The sequence below is a fragment of the Ochotona curzoniae genome, unplaced genomic scaffold, assembly GCF_017591425.1.
Source record: "Ochotona curzoniae isolate NIBS_2020 unplaced genomic scaffold, NIBS_Ocur_1.0 contig_2599, whole genome shotgun sequence".
NCBI lineage: Eukaryota > Metazoa > Chordata > Mammalia > Lagomorpha > Ochotonidae > Ochotona > Ochotona curzoniae.
The window spans coordinates 471,621-494,776 of NW_024465520.1; the positions used below are offsets into that span (position 1 = coordinate 471,621).

Sequence of the window (23,156 nt, forward strand, 5' to 3'; positions counted from 1 at the left end):
CTCTGTCTTTCCTCATCTCTGTATACCTGACTTTCCAATAAAGACAAATAAATCTTAAAAAAAAAAAATAATACGGAGGCACAATACAATAGATTGAGTCGCCACCTGTAACACTATAGCATCCCATGAGGCACCAATTTCAGCCCCAGCTGCTCCACTTTTGACCCAACTCCCTGTAAATGTGAGTGGGAAATCGGCAGAAGACGCCCCAAGTGCTTGGACCCCACCACCCACGTGGGAGGCCTGGGTGAGCCTCCCGGCTCCAGCCTTCAGCCTGGCCCAGCCCTGGTTGTTTTTGCCTCTGAGGAGTAAGCCAGTGGATTGGAAGGTCTCTCTCTGTGCTCTGCCCCTCAGAAAAATAAATAATTCCTTGGAAAAAAAAACTGTCCAAATACTGCTTCAGAAACTAGGAATAATGATGTCACAAAACACACACATATAATTTTGCAAAAAAAAAAGGCCTAAGGGGTCACAAATCTATCTTTCAAGGAACTTATGCTGTATTCCTCAAGAGTCACCCAGCCCAGACAAAAATGGGAAAGATTCAAAAGTATGAACAGGTCTATTTAAAATAAAATAATCTTTAAAATCTACAACAGGCTAAAATCTCCGCTGTAACAGAACTCCCAATTTAGGCTTTCTAGTTTCCCCTGTTATGATACACGCGACAAGAAGTGTTGAAATGATGAAGATTTCAAGGAGGTATATCCCATGTCAAGTCATACAAGGATCACTGGCCCAGATGCCTGGAGCAGAGAAATCTGACCGGGACCACACATTTGCAAGGTGTGTATGGTGGGGAGGGACAGGCACAAGACCACAAAATGACATTCTATAAACCAGAGAAGTGCTTTCCTTTCCTGTAAAACGAGATGAAGAGAACTGAAACCCTTTAGCAACAAAGAGCAAGTATAACACATGGCTGAACCGCGGGGATAGTACTTACAGACAGCGTGTCTGCCTGGAGACTCCAGCAGCTCCAAGCACTCAACATTCTAACAGATAACCTACACAGCCCGGGCCAGCATCTAAGTGGGGTACAACTAGGCTCTAGGGTTCCCCAATAGAGGAATACATACTGTCGTTCAGGACAAATTATAGAAATAGGACAGCGTGATCAAGCTGCAGCCAAACCATAGGTTAGACAAAGGAAGGGGAGAAGAAAAGGCGGTCCAGGTTGGAACTACTTCGATTCCAGTCCTGACGATGTCCTTTAGAGAAGAGATTAAGAGTTCTAAGCATATTTATCAGGTAAAGAGGAAACCATTAAGAGAAAAACGAGTGCGTAGCTGGAGGGGGTAGGAGAGGAAGGCTGCGGCAATCAAATGAAACACTTGAGTACGGTTTGGGGGCGACTCACTCCAAGGCAGCAGGCGGGAGAGGCAATCTGCGCCTTCCCAGACGGAAACAGGAAGAGACCGAAGGGCTGCGGGCGAGGAAAGAGCCCATCCGAGGGCAGAAAGGGGTCCTTCCACCAAGCAGCACCCCACGGAAAGTCACGAGCCCCTGCATCACGCCCTGCACCTGCACGAGAACTCAGCCCCGCAGCCCCTTGCCTCGCAGCTCGCGCGCAGCTCCGACTTTTCGCACGGAGGAAAAGCTGCCGACCTCAACAGGCAAGCACGGAGCGCGTGCGGGTCCGGGGCCCAGGGCCGCGCCGAAACCTTGCTTAAGCAGTGCGGGCTCCCAAATCATGCCGCTCCACTTTAGACAAAGTTCCCTTATGGGGCACACAATGCTTCCCAACTCTTTTTTTTTTTTTTTAACCGACTGCCAGAGACAGGCGTGGGCGAATGGGTCACGGAAGCGGCACCAGGATGGCAAGCCGGCCTTCCCCCAGTCCAGCCGGAGCGAGGAGGTGGGAGGCTGCCGGTCTTTCCCCGCCGTGCCCAGGCGTGACTCAGGGACCTCCGCTCCCCTCGATGCGCAGGCTGTGTGTGGGAGGGTGACCTCCGCGCCTGCCCGCTCTCCAGGAGGCCTGGGGAACCAGGCGAGAATAAACAGCTGCGATTCTGGGGGTGACTCCGAGGAGGGGCCCTCCAGGGCGCAGGGAGGGAAACCTGCCCGGAAGCGCGCCAGGCCGGGTCCAAAGGCCCCGCGGCACGCGGAACCCGCGCCCTCGCCCAGGACCTTACCGCCGCTCGGCTGCAGAGCACCAGGCGAGCCGCGCCAGGCTGGCAGGGCCGAGCCAGGGGCACGTCTTCGGGCGCCGGCGCGACCAATCCTCTGGCGCGCGCGCGCCTGGTGGCGCCCGGCTGCCGGCGGACCCACGCCCGGAGAGCCGCACGGCCTTGCCCCTTTCGAGACCCGGGAGGTTCAGGCCGCCTCCTCCTCTCGCTGCTCCCGGCACGCTGACCGTGCGCGTGCCCTCCGGGCTCTCCACCGGAGCGTCGGCCGCAGCGCGCCCCGCGTGCCGGGCAGCACCGCGCTGCAGCCCGAAGCGCCTCCGACTGGTCCGCCCGCACCCGGCTCGGCCGCCTCCCCACTTCCCCCGCGCGAGCTTTGGCGGCGGAGCAGCACAGCACACGCCGATTGGCCATGCGATGCGTGACGTAGAGCACCGCTTCCCCCGGATAGGCCGGCGCCCGCGGTGCGTGCAAGGAGTAAACAAACCCCGCCCCCAGGCTGCCCAGGGGTGGGCGGGACCACGCGAGGAAGGGGCGGGGCCTGGGTGCGCTCCTCCCCGCGCCCCCGGATTCTCCCCAACAGGTCTTCCCGAAGAGTCGGCGGCCCGCTGAGACCCCGGCGCTGGACTTTCCAATTTCTGGGCAGCACGGCCTCCTCGCTCCCACCAGGTGGGTGTCTGGCGCATCCGCCCCCACGGAGCAGACAAACCTCATCTCATAGAGCCAAGAGGGAGCTGGGGTCGGGGTGGGGGGCAAGCACTGGGCGACCCTCTGCGTTTGAGGAGTCGCAGGGAGAAGGGGAATGCAGACTAGCCGCTGAGTGGGGCCATGCTTGGGGCCAAGTGTGCAGCTGCTTCCCGGTGTTGGCTGAGTGGAAGCCTCCGGAGGTTGTCCAACACCCAGCAAGTTAAGAACCGAACAGAGCCAGCTTGCCCTGCCCTGCAGCTGTGCGCGTACCCAACTCCATGTCCCCTTAACTCACTATTAAAAGACTGTATCTTTTTTATGCACCGCCCTCCTCCCTCTCCCTCACTGGAAAACTCTTTTTAGCTGTGCCTTGGAGGTTCAGAAGTGCATGAGACGGGCGCTTTTCGAAGCACGAAAACCAGCACAAGTGTAAACGCCTGACCTGGCTGGTTTCACACTGCTCAAATTTTGTTCTGTATTTTGGATGCTGGAGACACATCCCTGAACAGAAGAGATCAAATTTCCTTCCCTCCTAGGGCTTGCATTCTAGTCGGGGTGCAAAAAGTTTTAGCAAAAGAAGTAAGCAAAGTAAAAATGAAGCCACGTGGCACAGCCATGGTGTTGCAAGTTAAGCCTCTCTGGGCGTGAGCGTTCTAGTCCCTGCTGCTCCACTTCCCATCCAGCTCCCTGCTAATGTGCCTGGAAAAGCAGCCTAGGATGGCCCAAGTCCTTGGGCTCCTGCGCCCTTGTGGGAGCCTTGCAAGAAGCTCCTGACTTTGGATGGACATAGCTCCAGCCCTTGCAGCCATTTGGGAAATGAACCAGTGGATGGGAGATTGATATTCTGCCCCTTCCTCTGTCTAACTCTGCCTTTCAAATAAAAAGAAATCTTAAATAAAATACCATGCCACGTGCTGATAGGAGCTAAGAAAAACTTAGCCAGTGCGTGTTGGAGGGATGGCTTCAGTCTTCAGTGAAATGGTCTGGGCAGGTGGTCATGAGCCCATGTTGTCTAATACAGAAAGGAATGGGGGGAGGTGAAGAGCACCTTTGGATCTGGGTGGGGTGCAGAGATGCCCTCCATATCCCTGGTGGAGGTCAAGTGCTCAGAGGCCAAGAAGGCCAAATGCAGTCAGCTGCAGACAGACTCTGGTATGATCCTATTTTCCAGGAACACCTCCTTCAGGATGTCTCTAGTTTACACAAGAAATCTGGGTCATGTTCAACTTATACTTGCCCCTCTGGATGCTAGAGATAGTGAGCAAGCCTGACCAGTAGCTCTACAACAAGACACTCAGTCCAGCAGGGGGAAAGCTTAGGGACCACCCCAGCATGGTGCATGAGGAACCGTCACAGAAACACATCTAAAGCGTCAGGGTTAACAGGTAGAGCAGCACACGTGACTGAGGAGCTATAACTAAGGACCACTTTATCTACACAGTAAGGTTAGTGCTACTTGTTGGAGCAAGGCAACAACTGGAGGGGATTCCTCCCTAAGTTCTTTAAGGATGAGACGCTGACCATAACATCAAGTGGCACTCTATAAAATGGTTGATACTTGCCAATTTTCATATGGCTTGACTTGCTCTTGACATGTTAATGTAAGCAGTTTACTAGATAGCACATTCAGTAAGTATTCAATAAATGGTGGCCATTATTCAGATTCTTCTAGAATGCTTTGGTGAAGTGATTTCCAAGTCAATGTTTTGTAACACCTTCCAATGCCACCAAGTAGAGTGGGCAGGAAAGCTTCAAATTTTCCACTTACTAGTTTGATCTAGCTGTGAATTTCCATGACCTAATCAGGCTATGCTGTAAAAAGACAGTAAATGCTAGTCTCACAGCAGGCCAAGAAATTCACAATGAGGAGGAACAGCTTGGTTCCCAGGCCAAGAAACTGAAAATTCTCCAGCACAGAATAAATTGTTGAGTTGCTACTGGGAAGAAAATACATGTTAATCCATTTTTCATTCCCACTCATAGTTCCAATTTAGCAATTTGTACAACAGTAAGATTCCTGTCTTCTCTCTCACTTCCCCAATAAGGATCTTATTTCCTTTGGAAAGGAAAACACAGCTACCACCATCTCCAGTGCCAGACTAGATGTCTGAGATGTGACAGAACACTTATTGATTCAGCAAGCACTTATTAAGCACTTACTGTATGCCCAAAACTGTGCAAGACATTGGAAATATGAAAGCAAGTGTCAGAAGTGTAATACTTCTTTGTCTTGGGAACAATCCCAGTTCTCCCACAGCTCAGCTTCCCGTGCCTCTTATCTAAGCATTTCGTTCACATAAGGGTCCCCCAACTGTCTATCTCCAGCTTTTTCCCCATAAAATTCTATTTGCCTTTATGACATTTCTTTAGACGTGTAATGACTCTTGATATCTGCATGCCATTTGACTATAAGCTCCTTTAGACTCAGAGCTAGTCCTGATTCATTGCTGTATCCTCAGTGCTTAAGAAAAGTTTAAATGCATTTCTTTCTAATTTGAGAGACAAGGATATCTCCCATCTGAGGGTTCACTCCCCAGATGCCCACAATAGCCAGAGGCATACTGGTACTGGAGCCAAGAGCCAGGAACTCAATGCAGGTCTCCCACCTGAATGGCAAAGAACTAATGACTTGAGTCATCACCATTGCCTCCCAAAGTCTGCACTGGTGGGGAGCTAAAGTCAGGAGCTTGAGCAGAGCGGAATCCAGGTTTTCTGATCCAGGATGGATCACAACTGCTCCTCTACAAGTCAGCTCATGTGCAAAGAGGGGAAAGGTACAAATATAGGTACCAGTCTCACCTACTTAGAAATATTTAGGCCACAGAATAGCCCACAGAAAGCCCTGTGAAGCAGGCAGCTCTGTTAGTTAAACCTGAGGCCCTTCTGCACCTCCCTTCTGCAGCGCCAGGTACCGCCTTCACCAAATGGAACCCCAGAAGCATTCTGTCTTCCGCCTTTACCGTCCTCAGCAGCCACCCACAGTCTCAGTTCAGCCTCAGGGGTGTGCCCAGATTGGGCAATCACGCTAGGTTCCTAGGCGGGTCCCGCAGCCTCACTTGCCACACCTCACCCCTGGAGTCAAGAGGTCCTCAGGAATCCATTTGCATCCCACACAAAGTCTGGTGGAGGTCAGAGTTCAAGAGACTTTGTTCTTTTTTTTTTTTTTTTTTTAAGATTTATTTATTTTTCAGAGAGGAGGAGAGACTGACAGGAAGATCCGTCCGATGGTTCACTCCACAAGCAACTGCAACGGCTGGAGCTGAGCCAATTTGAAGCCAGGAGCTCTTCCTGGTCTCACAAGCAGGTGCAGGATCCCAAGGTCTTGGGCCGTCCTCAACTGCTTTCCCAGGCCACAAGCAGGGAGCTAGATGAGAAGCGGGGCCGCTGGGATTCGAACCGGCACCCATATGGGACCCCAGCGTGTGCAAGGCGAGGACTTTAACCACTACACTATCGCACTGAGCCCGAGACTTTGTTCTTAAAAACAAAAAGCATCTGCTTTTCCCACCAGCTCCAAGCACTGAGTGACAAGAGTTAACACTTGAGAGAGAAGTGCTCCCTCTGGGTCTTGTCTTCCAAGGACAGCCCTGTTGGGTGTGGTTCAGTCATCTTCTTTGGGAAGCATCCACTTAGAATCCTGGTTTCCTTGGGGAAGGAAAACAACCCCTCCCCAACTCCTTTCTGGCCGCCTTCCTTAATGACAGCAACCAGACCTAAGCCAAAGGGTCTTTGTTAGACATTTGGTTCATGCTGGAAGGCTGTATTGTGAAGTCTAAGGAGACAGGAGGAGCCCTCCTACACAGCTGAAACAGGATACTACCCCCATGGGAGCTGCACCTGCTCTTCCCCTGGACCCTCGCCTTGCCTTTCCGAAATTACATCTGGAATTTTGTTCAGAATTTCCTTTTATAAATTATTTTAACATATGTGTGTATGTCTCCAGACAATAAAACATTGTTGCAGGGTATGAGCGAGATCAAACCAGAAATGTCTAAAGTTTATTAAGAAGTCTTTATTAACCCAGCTTGGTGATAACAAGGCCCACTAGAAATAGCAAATCATAAGTCCATATGGCAATCCAGTCAATTGTAACCCCAAGAGGAACAAATGGTCATTACCCTGAAGTCCATCCATTAAGCTGAAGACCTATGTCCCAATTCCCCACAATATAAGTTTTTTTTTTTTATAAGAGACATGCAATGTATAACCTGAACATACTTACAAAGCTACACACATTCACCTTTCCCTAGCTTCTCTGCCCACATTCCACTACTGCTAGGCCTCACTTCTCCTGGAACTCTTGAAAGTGTACACATTAGAAATACAAAGCATCTTTGCATTAACATTTTCACTGACTCACCCAAGCAGTGAACAGAGAGTGAGGAATACAGACATGCAGGGGCCATGTTCAGGGGATACCTGTCCTCAGAGTCTGTCCACGGGAAAGTGGACAGCAAGCAGGTACTGGGGAAGCCAAAAGTCAGAGGCCCTCTCCAGTGATAGGTGAGAGTCACAGGTGGGCAGGAGGGAACATCTAGGTGGTGGTGGGGGCAGTGGCTTCCAAGCCCGCAATCCTGAACTAGCTGCCTAACTCACCACATTAATTCAAAAAGCTTGCGGAAAAAGGAATTACAAGTTCATTTTATTGTAGTGCAAAGACAAAAAAAAAGAAAAAAAGGAAATCCATGGGTAGCTCTATCAGAGCTTAATTTTTTTGAAAAAGATACTTATTTGAAATGTAGAGTGACAGAAGAAGGGGGGACGATGTTGTGGTGTAGTTCTGCCTGCAGTATCAGCATCCCCTTCCAATCCATCTCCCTATTAATAGCCTGGGAAAAACAGAAGATGGCTTAAGCATTGGGGCCCCTGCCACCCATGTGGCAGACCTGGATAAGAACCCCGGCTCCTGGCATACAGGGAGTGAGTCAGCAGAGAATCTTTTTTCTCCCTCTCTGTAAACACATGTATACATGCCAGGCTGACGGCAGGAACCGGGAGCACCATTAGGGCCAAACAATCATGAGCCATCACCTGCTGCTTCCCAGACACACAGAGCCAGACTGGAGACAGAGGTAGGACTTGATCCCCAGCACTTTGTATGGCATGTGGCAACTTAACACACTATTGCCACAAAACCCACTTTTAATTTTTCATGTTTCTTTATATATATATATTTTTTTGGCTCTACATGTTGAGAGAGTCGTAATCGATGTCCATTCACTTTCACTGATAATAAAATTTATAGGTTTTTTTTTTTGGTAGGTAGTTATTTTGTTTTTAAAGATTCATTTATTTTCAGTTGAAAGGCACAGAAAGAGAAGAGGCAGAGAGAGAAGGTCTTCCATTAACTGGCTCACTTCCCGATGGCCACATGGAGCCAGGAGTTTCCTGAGTCCCCTTTAAGGTGAAGGGGCCCAAGAACTTGAGCCATTTTCTGCTGCTTTCCTGAGCTATAGTCAGGGAGCTAAATCAGAAGCAGAGTGGCCAAGGCACCAACTGGCACTTATATGGGATACGAGTGCCACAGATGGAGGCTTACCCTACTGCACCACAGTGCCAGCCCGAGGTTGTTCCGGTTTGACCCTGTGCCCCTTTTCCTATGCAATTTGTGTAACTATCCAATATTAGAAAATGATTTTCTCTGGGGAAAGCATGGGTCTGATTTACTCCCAACCCATCACCATTATAATCAGGTTTCCTAAGCTTGAGGTTCCTTGGCTACATCACACTTTTATGATTTACTGGAAAGAGTTACACACAAAAAACTGCATATAATATATACAGAGAGATCTTCCATCTGCTGGCTAATTTCCCCAAATAGCCACAACAGCCAGGATTAAGCTAGGCCAAAACCAGGAGCTTGGAGCTCCACTCAGGTCTTACATATGAGTGGCAGGGGCCCAAGCATCTGGACCATCCTCCGCTGCCTTCCCAGGCACATTAGTGGGGAGTGGGATCAGAAATGCAGAAGTAGACTAGAACTGCTTCTCATATGGAATGCCATTGCCAGTCAGCTCTCACGTGGGATGCTACTGTCATTCAGTAGCTTTACCTGCTCTGCCACAACAATGGCCCCAACAAATAGAACTTTGAACTAAAAATTAAAACAGGAAACTGTCCTATCCATATGCCTGTTAAGAGTGCCTGCTTTGAGCCCCACTAATGTACACTCAATCAAAGAGGACCACTGCCACAATATCCCTCACTCCCAGCTTTGGCCTGATTCAGCTCCAGCTACTGCAAGCATTTGGGAAGTGAAGCAGCAGGCAGGACCTTGCTCTATCTCTTGTCTTCCTAGCATTTTTTTTTAAAGGCCAGTGATGTGGCACAGCAGCTTAAGCTGTGCACACAACACCAGCATTCTGTATTGGTACACTGGTTTCAGTCCCAGTTTCTCAACTTGCTTGAGGGCCTGGCACCCGCATGAGAAACCAGATTGGAGATCCTCGCTCCTGGCTTCAGCCTGGTCCAGCCCCAGCTATTGCAGCCATTTGTGGAATGAACCAGTAGATGGAGGATCTATGCTTTGTCTCCCTCTGTCACTCTTTCAAATGAGTCTTTTTAAAAAAATCCAATCCTTTCTTCCAATCATTTAGTTTATGACATTTCAAATTTCCTGCTACCAAATGACCCCATCAGCTTAGCAATCATTGGAACCTGCAGTGCAGCCAGGTGAAGAAGTCCAGGTTACCTGCTGCATCTTCCAGCACGTGGAGATGGCTGTGTAAGTGCGTGACCGTGCAGCAACGATCGGAAAAGCATAAATAACACCACCTTTATTATACCCACATGTACGGCTCAGTCGTTCACCATGCCATTGTTGTTTCCCCAGTACTTTTCTATTACAATATTTAGAAATGGTATTTTGAACAGCTACTACACTAATTTCATATTAGTGTATGAAATTGTCTTTCCTCTAGTTCTTTACTATCTTCCTAAGTATTTAAAAATACATAATAGATGATACCTTCTTCATTATAAAGAATTAACCCTCTTCTTATGTAATGTCCTTAGTGTAAGAATGTTAGACGCACACACACACATATGTGTGTATATCAATATATATTATAAACCTTAAGAGGAAATGTTCATAAACTTCTTCTCTAATTACACTAAGCCTAAATTCACCTCAGCTTTTAATTTAGTTAACATATACTTATTTCTCTGTGACTTTCTTAATGTGCAGAAACTCAAACAGAAAATGGTAATAAGAATGTCCAGATTAAAAAAAAAAATCTAAAAGTAAAAGTGTACAAAAAGCTAAGGGAAAAATTTACATACATAAGAAAAATATTTCAATTGTTATGTTTCCTTGATTTTACCTATAGATCTTAACAATCGTAATTTATGAGGGTCTCAATCACTATTTAATAAAATCATGACATTAAAGATCAGAGAAATAAGAATATATCAGTGTATAGAAATCAGGTTCTATCTTTACCCATTTTGTACAAATAGGAAAAATTCTAATTAATTTTTACAGTCATCCTTAAACCCTAAAGTCAAATATTTTAAATTTTAAAAGTTTAGAAACATTATGATAGCTATGTACAAAATACAAATCTGGACACTCTAGCTAATATTCCAAGCAAAGATAACTGAAAAAATTTTAATTACCCGGTATTAGCCAAACACAAGGTATATCAGAATTCTTCTGTTCAGACTATAAAATCATGTTCAAATTCCATATATATTTTTCCTAGAAGGATTTCAAAAATCCCCCTGAATGCTTTAAGTCACTGGACTGATATAAAACATTTTAAAAAGAATATTTTAAGATATGGCTCATTTGGCAAACAATCTAATTGGCAAACAGACAAAAGATATAAACAAACATTTCTCTGGAGAGGATACATAAATGGCAAAATGGACACAAGAATATGTTCAGTATCATTATTAATTATAGAAATGCAATTAGAACCACCATGAGATATCACGGTCAGAATGGCTCAAAGGAAACACAGTGGCGCCATCAAATGCTGGTGAAGATGTGGAGGGGCTTGGCACTTCCTACAGTGCTTTGGAGAATATAAAACGATACAGCCACTGGGAGAAGCAGTTTGGCAGTTTCTTATAAAGATAAGGCTCATTTAAATTGGAGTTCCTGTATCATTTCCCCCCCCCCCCAAACAATACCAGTATCTGTCTAGACACAGCCATTTTATAACAGACCACATTTGTAGCAAAGGGTCAAAAGCACAAAAGTAGAAAGGCAGAGAATGCCCTAAGCAAGTTATTCTGCAGGCTCCGGTCCATACTTCCTACTCCCAAGATCTTTGCTGCATTCCTCTAGGGACAGTCATCTCATGGGAATGCAGAGACAACACAGCCAGTGATTTAGAATAGATGCTGGTGCCAAGGTATTCACGGCTATGAAGTTCCAAAATGTACAACACAACTTGATTCTGGATCACCTATCAGACCTCTTAACATCACCTACTTTGAGTGGTTTGAAGAGATGATCTGGCTTCAGGTATTTTGAGATGATTTGGGGACCAGGTTTTAGAGGTCTAGAATATGTCTGGGAGGTCTTTAACCACAATTGAGAAACATGATCCAGACTTCCCAGAGGGATTCAGAAGCCATTATGGTATATTTAAGCCTTCTAGGCTGTCTCTGGAATGACTCAGAACTATAAAATTCTGGCCAGACTCGGGTTGGACTATTTTGGGTTAGGCTGGTCTCCAAGCCTAAGTCCCCTACAGAAGGGGCCCCTTCTGATGCTCCCTTCCTGTAGCACAAGCTTTTTTGGCACTCTGAAGATTCCTGCCATCTCATTCAGTCATCCGCAACAGGTATAACCTGTGACTAAGTGATTTGTGGATAGTATTTCTGTAAAAACACATTTGCAGATGTATAAACATGGGGAAAAGTTTAAATATACAGTATGAGGATTCCAGCTCTTTTAGCAAAGCAATTCTTCTCAGACATAAACCTATCCTACATGCAACAAGTGACCAGAACATAAGGGATAAAATGTGCAAATGAGCAAAGCATTGAAAAAGTCCAAATAGATCCCATAAACGTGAAGAGCAATGCTCGGTTCTGGGGATACAGTGTTTGCTTCTGGTTAGGTGCAGGTTTGTTCAGAAGGCAGGTGGAAGAAAGTCATCACCTTTATTCCTAGTTGAAAACAAAGCTAAAAAGCAGATCAAATCAAAGATAATTTGCAAAATACATTAGTCACAGATCAGAGTTTACAAAGGTAGGCCTGGGCAACAGTAGATAAAACATCAGAAGACGCTATGAAAGTAAGAGATTTCTTTTCCTTATTAGCCAAACAGAAATTCTATTTTTAAAAATATATACTATGGCTTCTTTGCTATTAAACTATTTCCTAACGTAAAGTAAAACAGAGTGGAAAGGCGAGTGACACTATATTCAGAGTCCTCCGTCTGCGTCTATTAATGGCTCTTGACTGAGAATGATATTGCATCCCTGAATGGCAATAATTAAAGATCATTTTCATCATAAGTAGGAGGCATGCCAGTGGGAGCTGGAAGGCAGAGATCAGAGACACCCTACAGTGTACCCCAGAACAAAGAATTATTCAGCCCAGAATGTCAGTACTGAGACAGGAAAACGATACGTTGGTCAGAGAGAAAAGGTTTCAAAATCAGTTAAATCTATAGTATAAACATAAAACTGGTTGAAGATGGATTAAGTAAGATCATTCTCCTCTATGGTAAGAAACTGGAGTTCACCTACGAATACCTGATGTACTCACAAAGGGAAAACAAAACATACTGAGGAATATTAGAATACATTGTTAGAAACTTCACACAGAGCTACATAAATGAAAAATAAACTTAAACATGGTAAGGACAATTTTTCTCCTTAGCTGATTTTGATTATCGATGGTTTCTGTAACCACAAAAACAAATGTGATCATGTTTCTGATTGTGGGCTAGATCAAAAAAAAAAAAAAGATTTACTATTCTCACTAATATCGGTAAACATATTAAAGATAACATTAGTTTCTAGGTTCACAGAAGACAAAAAATTTGGCCACTGATTTTTGAGGGACTGCTCAAATCCAATGAGAAATACTCAAATTTATTTTCTCACACTCTCAAAACTATTTATCCTTTACGTTGTGGCTATATGTTGAGAAAAGAGAATATGGAAAAGAAATAAACAACAAATATTTAGGTACTATTAATGTTGCAACTAGGTATATTCTAATACAAAAGAATTATTTTCTAAGCACTCACAACCACTGTGAAGCAGACAGTATAAGAGCAAAACAAAGAGAAACTTTCATATAATTTTGGAAAGAAAGCCTTTAATTAATCACTAACTAGTCTTTGCAAAGATGTAAAAATGAATGGAAAGAATGTATTATCTGATTTACTAAATAATATTCTGATTTATAGTTTCCAAATCTTAAATAATTGGAATTAATGATCCTATACTTTTCTACAATGTAAAATAAAAACAAGCTGAAGTTCCCTGAAATGGAATTTGCAAACTCAATTATATCATTGGTTCTATCATACCTATCTCTGACATGCAAATGACCACAACCGCCAAATTCTCTATAACAGCCCCTCTCTTGAGCACACTATTATGTAACAGTTAATTCTAAAGTTCTGATAAATATTGATGAAGAGGGAAATAAATTGATTACCACTGCACATCCAAAACAGAACCTACACCAAAGGTAGCTAGGAGATAAAGGGTATTAAAACACAGTGGAAGCCAGCCAACTGCCTGGTGCTAATTTCACACCCAGCCTGGGGCAGCTGACAGCTCTCCATCCCTACATTCGCACCCAGCCTGAGGCTGCTCATGGCTCTCACTTCCCTACACTGCTTCGAGCAGGAAAGTCTGAGAAGAGTACACTGCCCCTGTTCCTGCTGTGACTCTCCGACTCAGGGGCGACAGGGCAGTCATTGCCATGTACACAGCCACATCACGTCTCATCTGCTGTCCCCTGCACACACCTTGGAGAGCTGGGAAGACTAACCAAGCAGAAGATACTCAGATGAGTAAAATATCCCCATGAAGGGAATTCTTAGTCACCAACAGATCGGGGCACTTTCTTCAAATCAAACTCTGTGAATTAGGCACTTAAGAAAAAAGACATTTACTCCAGCATCTTAACAGCTAAGAGAAAGGACAGAAGACTAAAGTTGCATTAACTACCTGCACATTTTGTAAACAACAGAATCCTATACTTACACAGAAGTTTTTTTGAAAGAAATTTCAGAAGGAAAATAAACAGTATTTTTTTATTCCTGAAGAATCAATAACTAAAATTAATTTTTCAACATATAAAGAAAGAATGTCAATACTTTGGTGTTTGAACAAGCAAAAATTAAGGCAGTGACTTGAAGCCCAGTAAAGGAAATCATTGACTAACACATTTATCTCACAGGGATATACTGAGCTCATATTTGGATATGACATTGAAAAATTATGGCTTAAGACAGCACTAATATTTTAATATTCTACATTTTCTTAATTCTTTTTAGTTATATGGACTTCAAATAGCCCATTTTATGTTAAAAACTTGAAGGCATACTTTTCACATAATTTTGGAATAAAATGTAAATACTGCTTGACCTGAAACCAACAGTTCAGTGTTCTCTGTTCTTATGAACAGTGGCCCCCTTTTCCAAGGTTTTCTTTTCCATAGTTCCTTATGTGTAGTCAAAAATAGTCCAATAATATAAAATGGAAAATTCCAGAAATAAATAGTTCTTAAGTTTTCAACTGCATGCCAGGTGAAGTGGCATATCTCACACCATCCTGCCAGCCATCTGTTGTCTGGTGTATTCACATTGTATTTGCTACCTGCTTGTCGGTCACTTCCTAACTGTCTTGGTTATCAGATCCACTATGCACTTTATTGCAGTTCTGTGTGCAAGTGTTTTACTCAATCTCAGACCCAATGCACAATTCAGTCATTCCAAAGGAAAGCTGCAGAATGCTCCTTTTTAAGTTAAAAAAAAAAAAAAAGAAAGTGCTTGATTTAAAGAAAACAAACAAAATAAGGCAAAGAAAGAGCACCCATGCTGAGACTGCTGAGCTCCGTGGGGAGAGACGACCTCTGTCAGACCATGAGGAAGAACATCTGCACTGCTTTCCTACTGTCCTGCGAGCACAGAGGTTATGGCCATGAAGCGTAAGTGTTGTTTTATTTGTCTCACTTCACCTTACCATGCACACACTGTGTCATCTCACATCAATGCCAAAACAGGGGGTCAGTAAAGGACAGTGAGATATTTTAAGATAGATCTCATTTACGTAATTCTCTACAGCTACTCTATTTAAAATTAGTTTTTCTCTCTTACCATGCCTAATTCATTAAACTTTATCATCCATGTGTAGAAAATTTAAAAAAAAAAAAAACAGCAAAAACAAGTTCTGCTAGTATCTGTGGTTTCAGCCTCCCCTGGGGTCTTGGAACAAATCTCTTATGTGCAAAGCTGGGCTACTGTACCACTGGCCCAATATAAAAAAAGAGTACCCATAAGTGTAAAATATGGTCAGAAACAAATGGCTAATGTCCTTTGGAACCTGCCGAAAATAAGTTTTGAGGTATTGTTGCCTTATAATTTTTCCAAGGTTTGGATAAAAAATAAGAAGTTGTATTTTTTTTTTTTTTTTGTGAATAAGCAATTATTTTTCCACTCAAGTTGTGAGCTTTCTCTATACCTTCTCCCAGTCACTGCTACCACAGGTTATCCCTGGGCTTTGCTTTGTCAACCAGCTACAATTCCACCATCACATTTGATCACGTGCTATTGTACCAATTCATGGAGCGCCGCACTGCTTTGAGCCAGTTTTCCATATTCATTTCATATTCTTGCCATTTCTTCTGGGGCTTAAAAACCATTTCACTTTGCCTCAGTTTCTCTAGTTCTTCCTTGTCAGTCCAAAAACCTGTAGACAAAAAGAAAAATTCTCAAATTTTAAGGACAACAATGAGTTTATTAAGTTTATCCACAAACTTATGTGAGGGAGTGAGAGTTAACAATTACTGCTTTAAAATATAATTCAAGGGCCTGGCGCGGTGGCACAGTGGTTAGGGTCCTCGCCTTGCACGCCCGGGATCCCATATGGGCGCCGGTTCTATCCTGGCAGCCCCACTTCCCTTCCAGCTCCCTGCCTGGGGCCCGGGAAAGCAGTCGAGGACGGCCCAAAGCTTTGGGACCCTGCACCCGCGTGGGAGACCCGGAAGAGTCTCCTGGCTTCGGATCGGCATAGCATCGGCCGTTGCGCTCACTTGGGGAGTGAATCATCGGACGGAAGATCTTCCTCTCTGTCTCTCCTCTCTGTATATCCGCCTTTCCAATAAAAATTAAAAAATAAAATCTTAAAAAATATATATATATAATTCAAAATATTTGGTTGCTTTGGAAATTTGGATTGATCACTCCCACAAATAAATAAATTTATCAGGATCTTAAAATCCTTTGGTTTCATCTTGACTTCTGAGTTGTAGCGCATCAAGTATCTTTCAGAACAGCCATATCCTGAGCACCTGATTTTGTGACTTGCTGTTTTTTTTTTTTTTTAATTGGAAAGGCAGACACACAGAGAGAAGAAGAGACAGAGAGGAAGATCTTCTGTCTGTTGGAGCACACAATAGCTGCAGCTAAGCCATCCAATAGCCAGGAGCCTCTTTTGGGTCCCCCACGGAGGTGCGGGGTCCCAAGGTTTTGGGCCATCCTTGACTGCTTTTTCAGTTCACAAGCAGGGAGCTGACGGGAAACAGAGCAGCTGGAATACAAACTGGTGCCCATATGGGACACTAGCAGACACAAGGCAAGGATTCAGCCACTAGGCCATTGCACTGGGCCCAGACTGGTTATTTTTTTTAAAAAATCCCAAGTAATACTATGTGTGTGTGTTTTAAAGATTTATTTATGTATTTGGAAGGCAGAGTTATGCAAGGAACGGAATAGAGAGCTAGACTGATCTTCCATCTGATGGTTTACTCCCCCATTAACCAAAGTGGCCAGGACTGTGTCTGGTCAAAGCCGACAGCCTGGAACTCCATCCAGAGCTCAAGACCCACACCGGTGGCAGGGGCCCAAACACTTGGACCATCTTCTGCTGCTTTCATAGGTGCATTAGCAGAGAGTTGGAGCAGCCAGGACCTGAACCAGTGCCCATATGATGTGAGTGACAGGTGGCAGCCCTACCAGCTATGCTATAACACCTGCCATTAAATTTTCTCTTCACAGTTTTAATAATGAAGGCAAAATAAGACTCTGTCATACATCTGGAAGCATGTGGCAACTCTCTGGAATATGCATAAAATTCAGAGTCTGGGAATCAATATACTTTTTTAAAACAATCTTTAATATAAGCTATTTAAATTCCAGTTCTAGATAATAGTGTAGCTATAGAAACAGGTGATTTGCAACAAAAGCAAATGAGTTCTCTGAACTCATGTATAACTAGGATGACATGTAGTCTCAAAGCAGACAGATGTCTTGAGTATGTCATCTTGGCAGAGGGCCAGCTTACGTATTCTGAAGTACCAACACACCCTCAAGGTCCTCAGTAAACCCAGATTCTCTCACCAGTAACGCTGACACACAGAACACATTGTTGCTGAAATTTCCTATCAGGGTACATTCCTCACATTTACAAGGTCAGCATTTTAGAGCATCTGTGCTGGAAGATAGCAGTTTAGAGTGATTTCAGAAAAACTAAAAATGGTTTTCACTGCAACTATATCTAGAAAATCTAACTAAGCTGGTTATTGTATTAAATTTGCATAGGACAGACCCAGTGTTTACATAAATTTAGAAAAAATAGAGGATGTGCATTGCCTCAGCTCCTACTTCTGAGAGAAAAAAAAGTTGAAATGAACTAGATATAATTAAGCAGCTGAAACTCAAGCCATTGTTTTATGTGTAACATCTGCCTCTGTCAGTTACTTAAAGTATTTGGAATGTTCAGGAAAGCCTGGCATACTTAGTGTTTTATAAGGTAAAAAGTGCAGAAGGATTTAATTACCTTCATAATGCTATTAGAGTGTTTGAACTTGATCTGTGATGATGATATGCTTAATTTATTCCATTTGAGATGTGCCTTGTTATAGTTTGGAGTATGTTTAACTGGGTATTCAAAATTATTAAACAGAAAATCATCTTTGCTAGGTTAATAGGGGAAGAATATACAAAATAATTTGACTGTGCATTAGACTGATTATTTAAGGGAAACTTCTTTTATTCAACTTGAATTAATCAGGTATAATCAGCACCATATGGGTGCCGGTTGGTGTCCCAGCTGCTCTACTTCTGATCCAGCTCCCCTAATACTTTTAGCCTCTGCACCTACATCGGAGGCCTGGAAGAAACTCCAAGCTTTTGGTTCCAGACCAGCTCAACTCCAGTGGTTGTGGCCATTCGGGGAGTGAATGAGTAGCTGGAGGATCTCTTTCTGTCTCTCCTCTCGCTGTAAAATCTGCCCTTCAAATAAAAGTAAATAAATTTTTTAAAAAGTTTTTGAGGGTCTGGTGAAATGGCTCAATTAGCTAATTCTCTACTTTCAAGTGCCTGCATCCTATTTGGGTACCAGTTCTTGTCCTGGCTGCTCCACCTCCCATCCAGCTCCCCTGCTTCTGGCCTGGGAAAAGCAGTAGAGAATGGCCCAAAACCTCAGGATCCTGCACCCATGTGGGAAACCCAGAAGAGACTCCTGGCTCCAGGCTTAGTTCTGCCTGTTGAGACCATCTGCGGAATGAACCAGTGGATGAAACATCTTTGTCTCTGTCTTTCCTTCTCTCTGTAAATTTGTCTTTCCAATAAAAATAATAATAATAATAAATCTTAAGAAGCCTTCAAAGGCTGAGGGGCAGAATCCAGATCTCCAGCGTGAGTGAAGGAACCCAATTATCTGAGCCACCACCTTTGCGCTCTAGGATCTACATTTAACAGGAAGCTGGAAGTAGCAGCTAGGGCTAGGAACCAAACCCAGGAACTCCAAGTGGAACTTGAAGTCTCAAATTCTAGGCTAAATGCCTGCCTCCCATCTCACTGCACCTTTAATTAATTATCAAAGTGATCTGCTCAAGTGCAAATGAACCATGTCCCTTCAATGCCACTACAGCACTTTCAGGATCAAGTCCACATTCCTCTTGAGAAACCCACATCACATACTGAATAGTACTGGTGTTCACTGGGTTTATTACATAAAGTTATAGTCTCTTGACTTATTTCTGCTGCTATCAATGATCAGGGACCAAAGCTTTCAATCTCTCAGCAGTGAATAAAGAGGTAGCAGGTGCTCAACAAATGCTTAATAAATAAAAAATGAAGTGGTTTCTAATGCCAAAGACAAGTTATTGAGAAAGAATTTCTCCTCAAGCAAACTATTCAGGCTCCCTTGTGCTCTAATTTTAGCCAGCTTCAACATTTAGACTACCATTTTTGTCTCTCCATTATCCAATCTTAACAGGAATCTGCTGAGTCAGTTTAGCCAGAATTCCTCATCTGTGATCATCCTGAAGTTTCATCTTTTATCACATCTCACCCCCCGGACCCCACCCCAGCTAATCTCTGATCATCCCGGTCTGCATTCAGAAAGAATCCTGTTGGATTGGTTTATCCAGAATTTCTCCTTACCCTTGAAGTTTCTTTTTAATAGCTGCCCATTGTTAGGGCTCAGAAAATAATATCTCAAAGTAGGTGGCGTTGGACTTCAATCTGACAGCAAGTAGGGAGCAACAGATGCAGGGCAGGCCTGCTCTGAAATATTCTCTGTCTGCCTTAAAGGCCTACTTTTCCAGAAAATATCCAATTACTATGAACCTCTTCCTTAGATATTTCAACTCCCAGAAAAGACAGCAGCTTGGTGTAAGAAGGAAGGCTAGAGTTGACTTCAACTCTGGAGACCAGAAGAACTTTATCCAGGCTGTTAACTGTTCTTCAGGCCCATTTTCTCTCTTAGATTACCTGCCTCTCCTACTTCATCCCCACTATGCAAGCTTCTGAGTCACTCCATCATTGGCAACTCAATCTTCTGTGACCCTTGCAAGCACACACTGAATCTGTATGCCATTCCTGTTAATTGGTCTACTGCTAGTCTGTTTGTTAGACAAATATGGAACGTCCAAAGGGGAAACAGAAAGTCCTTTCACTTCTACACCATCTACTAACACCCATGGAATAAATCCCCACTTTTCCTTGTTGGATTTTAAGTTAAGCCTCGCTCTCCTACTTTCAGAGTCCACTGTAGTAGTCCCTGTATGTGTCTTGAGAGTCCTCTTGAACACAGTTCACTTTGTTGCAGCCAGCAGAGCAGGCCACAAGATGTTTTGTGAGCAACGTGCGTATGTGGAGCCCAGTGGAGATCTTCCCGATTTGAAAGGAGAAATGCTACTTATAAGAGTTCACAGGAAAGCCGTCCTTTTTATAAAATCCAAACATACCGACAGCAAGGCCTGCAAGAGAAGCAGCACCTAGGCAGGACATGTCAGAGTGATCTGGTCTCTCTATGTTCTCATTAATCAAGTCTGAAGTCATCTGCATGACAAAGTTGTTCTTACAGACTCCACCATCTGCCCTGCAGACAAAAATATCATGAATTCTTTTTAATAGTTTTCTCCAATATTTGATTTGATTGTTTAAATTTTTAATTGCCAGTTATGTCCCTTATAATTAACCTAACAACAGAGGATCAAACTAGGCCATCTTTAACGCATATTCCTTCCTTCTTCCATTATTCTACCACCTGTCTTCTTTGTCTTGGTAAATTTCAGAACAGGCGAAGCACAATAAACTAAACCAACATAACAATGCATTTTGATGTCACGGAAAAAAAATAAATTTGATGTTTTCATGCCAAAAGGTAACTGCACACACACGCAAAAAGATTTTTATAAAACTAGCATGGGTGCTAAAAGCCTTCCACATTTCATATTGTGCTACATTCTCAATAAATGTGAAATTAAATTTTCTTTTCTTTTGCTAGGAGCAAGAATTATGTTGGAAAGGAGCTAGTGCAAAATCTTTTTGCAGTTCTGAGTAATCACAATGATGAAAATATTAATAGCAGCTATTACTTTATGCTAATTTCTAATTAAGCCTATTGGAAACAAAGCTTACGTACCGGATTTTTGTTACAGGAATATGAATTTCCTTCTGCATTGTCTCATACAATTGTTTGTTTCTAATTAAGAAAAAGGATAATTATTTAGAAGAACGTCATACTATAATCTATACCAACTGCAAACTAGAAATTTTGATTTTTTTTACTTGATACTCACAAAATATGCAAAAGAAAATATTGAAGAAATCTATTGTACTAACTGGAAAGCTTCAAGCAGCCACTCAATCATGGAAGAAGTTCAGTTCACTGTGATTTTTGCCTTCATACAACACAGTGTAACTTTTATGTCATAACTGAGTTTATTCTACAAAAGAAAAACTTAAAGCAAGCAGCTACTTAGTTAACAGCTATTAAAATTATATAAACACCTAATAGAATTAATCAAATATAACAATAATTTTATAGTCAGAATATTTTAAACATCATAAATATTCTATATTCATGAAAAAGCACTCTTAATTATATTTCATAATACTTTATACATAATAAAAAGATCACAGGCAAATACACACACAGAATTCTGAAGAATCAGCCTTTGGTATACCGGAAGTATTTTTGTTTGAATTCTCCTTTTTGAATAGATACTAAATCTTTGAAAGCCCAAATTTTGAACATCTAGGCTTAATAAATTAGATTTTTAAAAAAGATTTATTTATTTTTATTGCAAAGTCAGATATACAGAGAGGAGGAGAGACAGAGAGGAAGATCTTCCATCCGATGATTCACTCCCCAAGTGACTGCAACAGCTGGAGCTGTGCCAATCTGAAGTCAGGAGCCAGGAGCCTGGTGTGGGTCTCCCATGAGGTTGCAGAGTCCCAAGGCTTTGGGCCATCCTCATCTGCTTTCCCAGGCCACAAACAGGAAGCTGAATAGGAAGTGGAGCTGCCAGGATTAGAACTGGCACCTGTATGGAATCCCAGTGCATTTAAGGCAAGGACTTTAGCCACTAGGCCACCATGCCAGGCCCAAGAAATGGGATTTTTTGCATCATTCAGTTTTCATAAAACAAATTTCAGTTGTTCTTGTGCTATTGAATATGAAAAATAAGAACTATAAAGCATATCAATAATAGAATGCCATATACAAAATACATTAAACCAAATGCATACATTTCAAAAAATTTTACTATTATGACTTTTTTGTTTTAGTAATGGATGGATAAAAATATCAGTGCAGTAAAGAGGGTTGGGAGCAGGGCAAGTTTTCATACCTGAAAGCGATAGACTCCAATATGGCTCGGACAAGGTGATATTTATTAGTAGAGGGCTTCAAACCCATGAAAGAGGCACATGCACAGGGATCATTTAACGGAGCCTAAACAAGAGAGAACTTGAATGTCTTATTGTTGTCAGTCACACTCATAGACTAGAGGAACAATATACCATTAAAAACACAGCCATGTTAGGAAGAAGAAAAGGCTTCAAGTCAAATTATTTCAAAACAAATGGGAGAGAAAAAAATTTGAGCTCAAACATATTGGATAGTAGGACTTTTTTTTTTTTTTAAAAGAATATGCCTCTTCCAATCCTGCCCTACAAATGATACTTAAAGATGTTCGCGTGACAGAGAAAAGGAATAGCACCCACCAAAACCAAAGGCAAATGTGCAGCCCATTCCAGTAAAATAACAATGGAAGACTAAATGAACAACCCACTACTAAAAAACAGAATCAAATTACCACCTATATATATTAACCCTAAATGTAAATGGCTTCAGCTCATCAATCAAAGGTCACAGATTAGTAGACTGAATTTTTAAAAAAAAAAATCTATTTGTTGCCTACAGGAGACACATTTCACCAACAATATCAACATAAACTCATCTCATGGATTTTGATGTTTTTGTTAGTTTCATTTCTTCCAAACGGTTTTTTTCCTCATTAAGTTCTCCACCCACTCATAGGTCATAAAGTAACATCATTCTCTTCAAGAAGGTTTTTTATATTCTATTTCGTTTCTTCAGCAACACATTAGTCATTAAGTAGCATGTTCTCTAACTTCATGGCATTGGAAATTTCTTTTCATTCTTGTTGATTTTGTTTTGAGGCTTTTCACTTGGGGGATGTATAGTGACTCTAGTGGAGACTGTCACATGCAGATGTGAGGACACACATCAGTGTGTATCTCTACTTTCGGATTGAGGATGGACTCATAGTGAAACTGATGGATGTGTCTTGACAATGGGATGCCATTGTCACTTTGCCATTGTCCATGCCCGCAATGAAGGACTTATGACTACTTGAGGAACTACACTGTTGTAATTATATGG

At 42.9% G+C, this 23,156-nt stretch overlaps 1 protein-coding gene across 1 annotated transcript in view; it reads right to left on the reverse strand.

Annotated features, from left to right (window-relative positions):
* Window positions 1-9,334: 9,334 nt before the first annotated feature.
* The window catches only part of GK5 (glycerol kinase 5), an 82,844-nt gene continuing 69,022 nt past the window's right edge, over window positions 9,335-23,156 (reverse strand). Inside the window, exons 13-16 of the mRNA XM_040974732.1 lie at window positions 22,099-22,202; window positions 20,889-20,948; window positions 20,209-20,342; window positions 9,335-15,704 (exon numbers count right to left, since the gene is read on the reverse strand). Of these exons, the coding sequence (XP_040830666.1) occupies window positions 15,556-15,704; window positions 20,209-20,342; window positions 20,889-20,948; window positions 22,099-22,202 (447 nt within the window). The 3' untranslated portion in view covers window positions 9,335-15,555. The remainder of the gene's footprint in view (window positions 15,705-20,208; window positions 20,343-20,888; window positions 20,949-22,098; window positions 22,203-23,156) is intronic.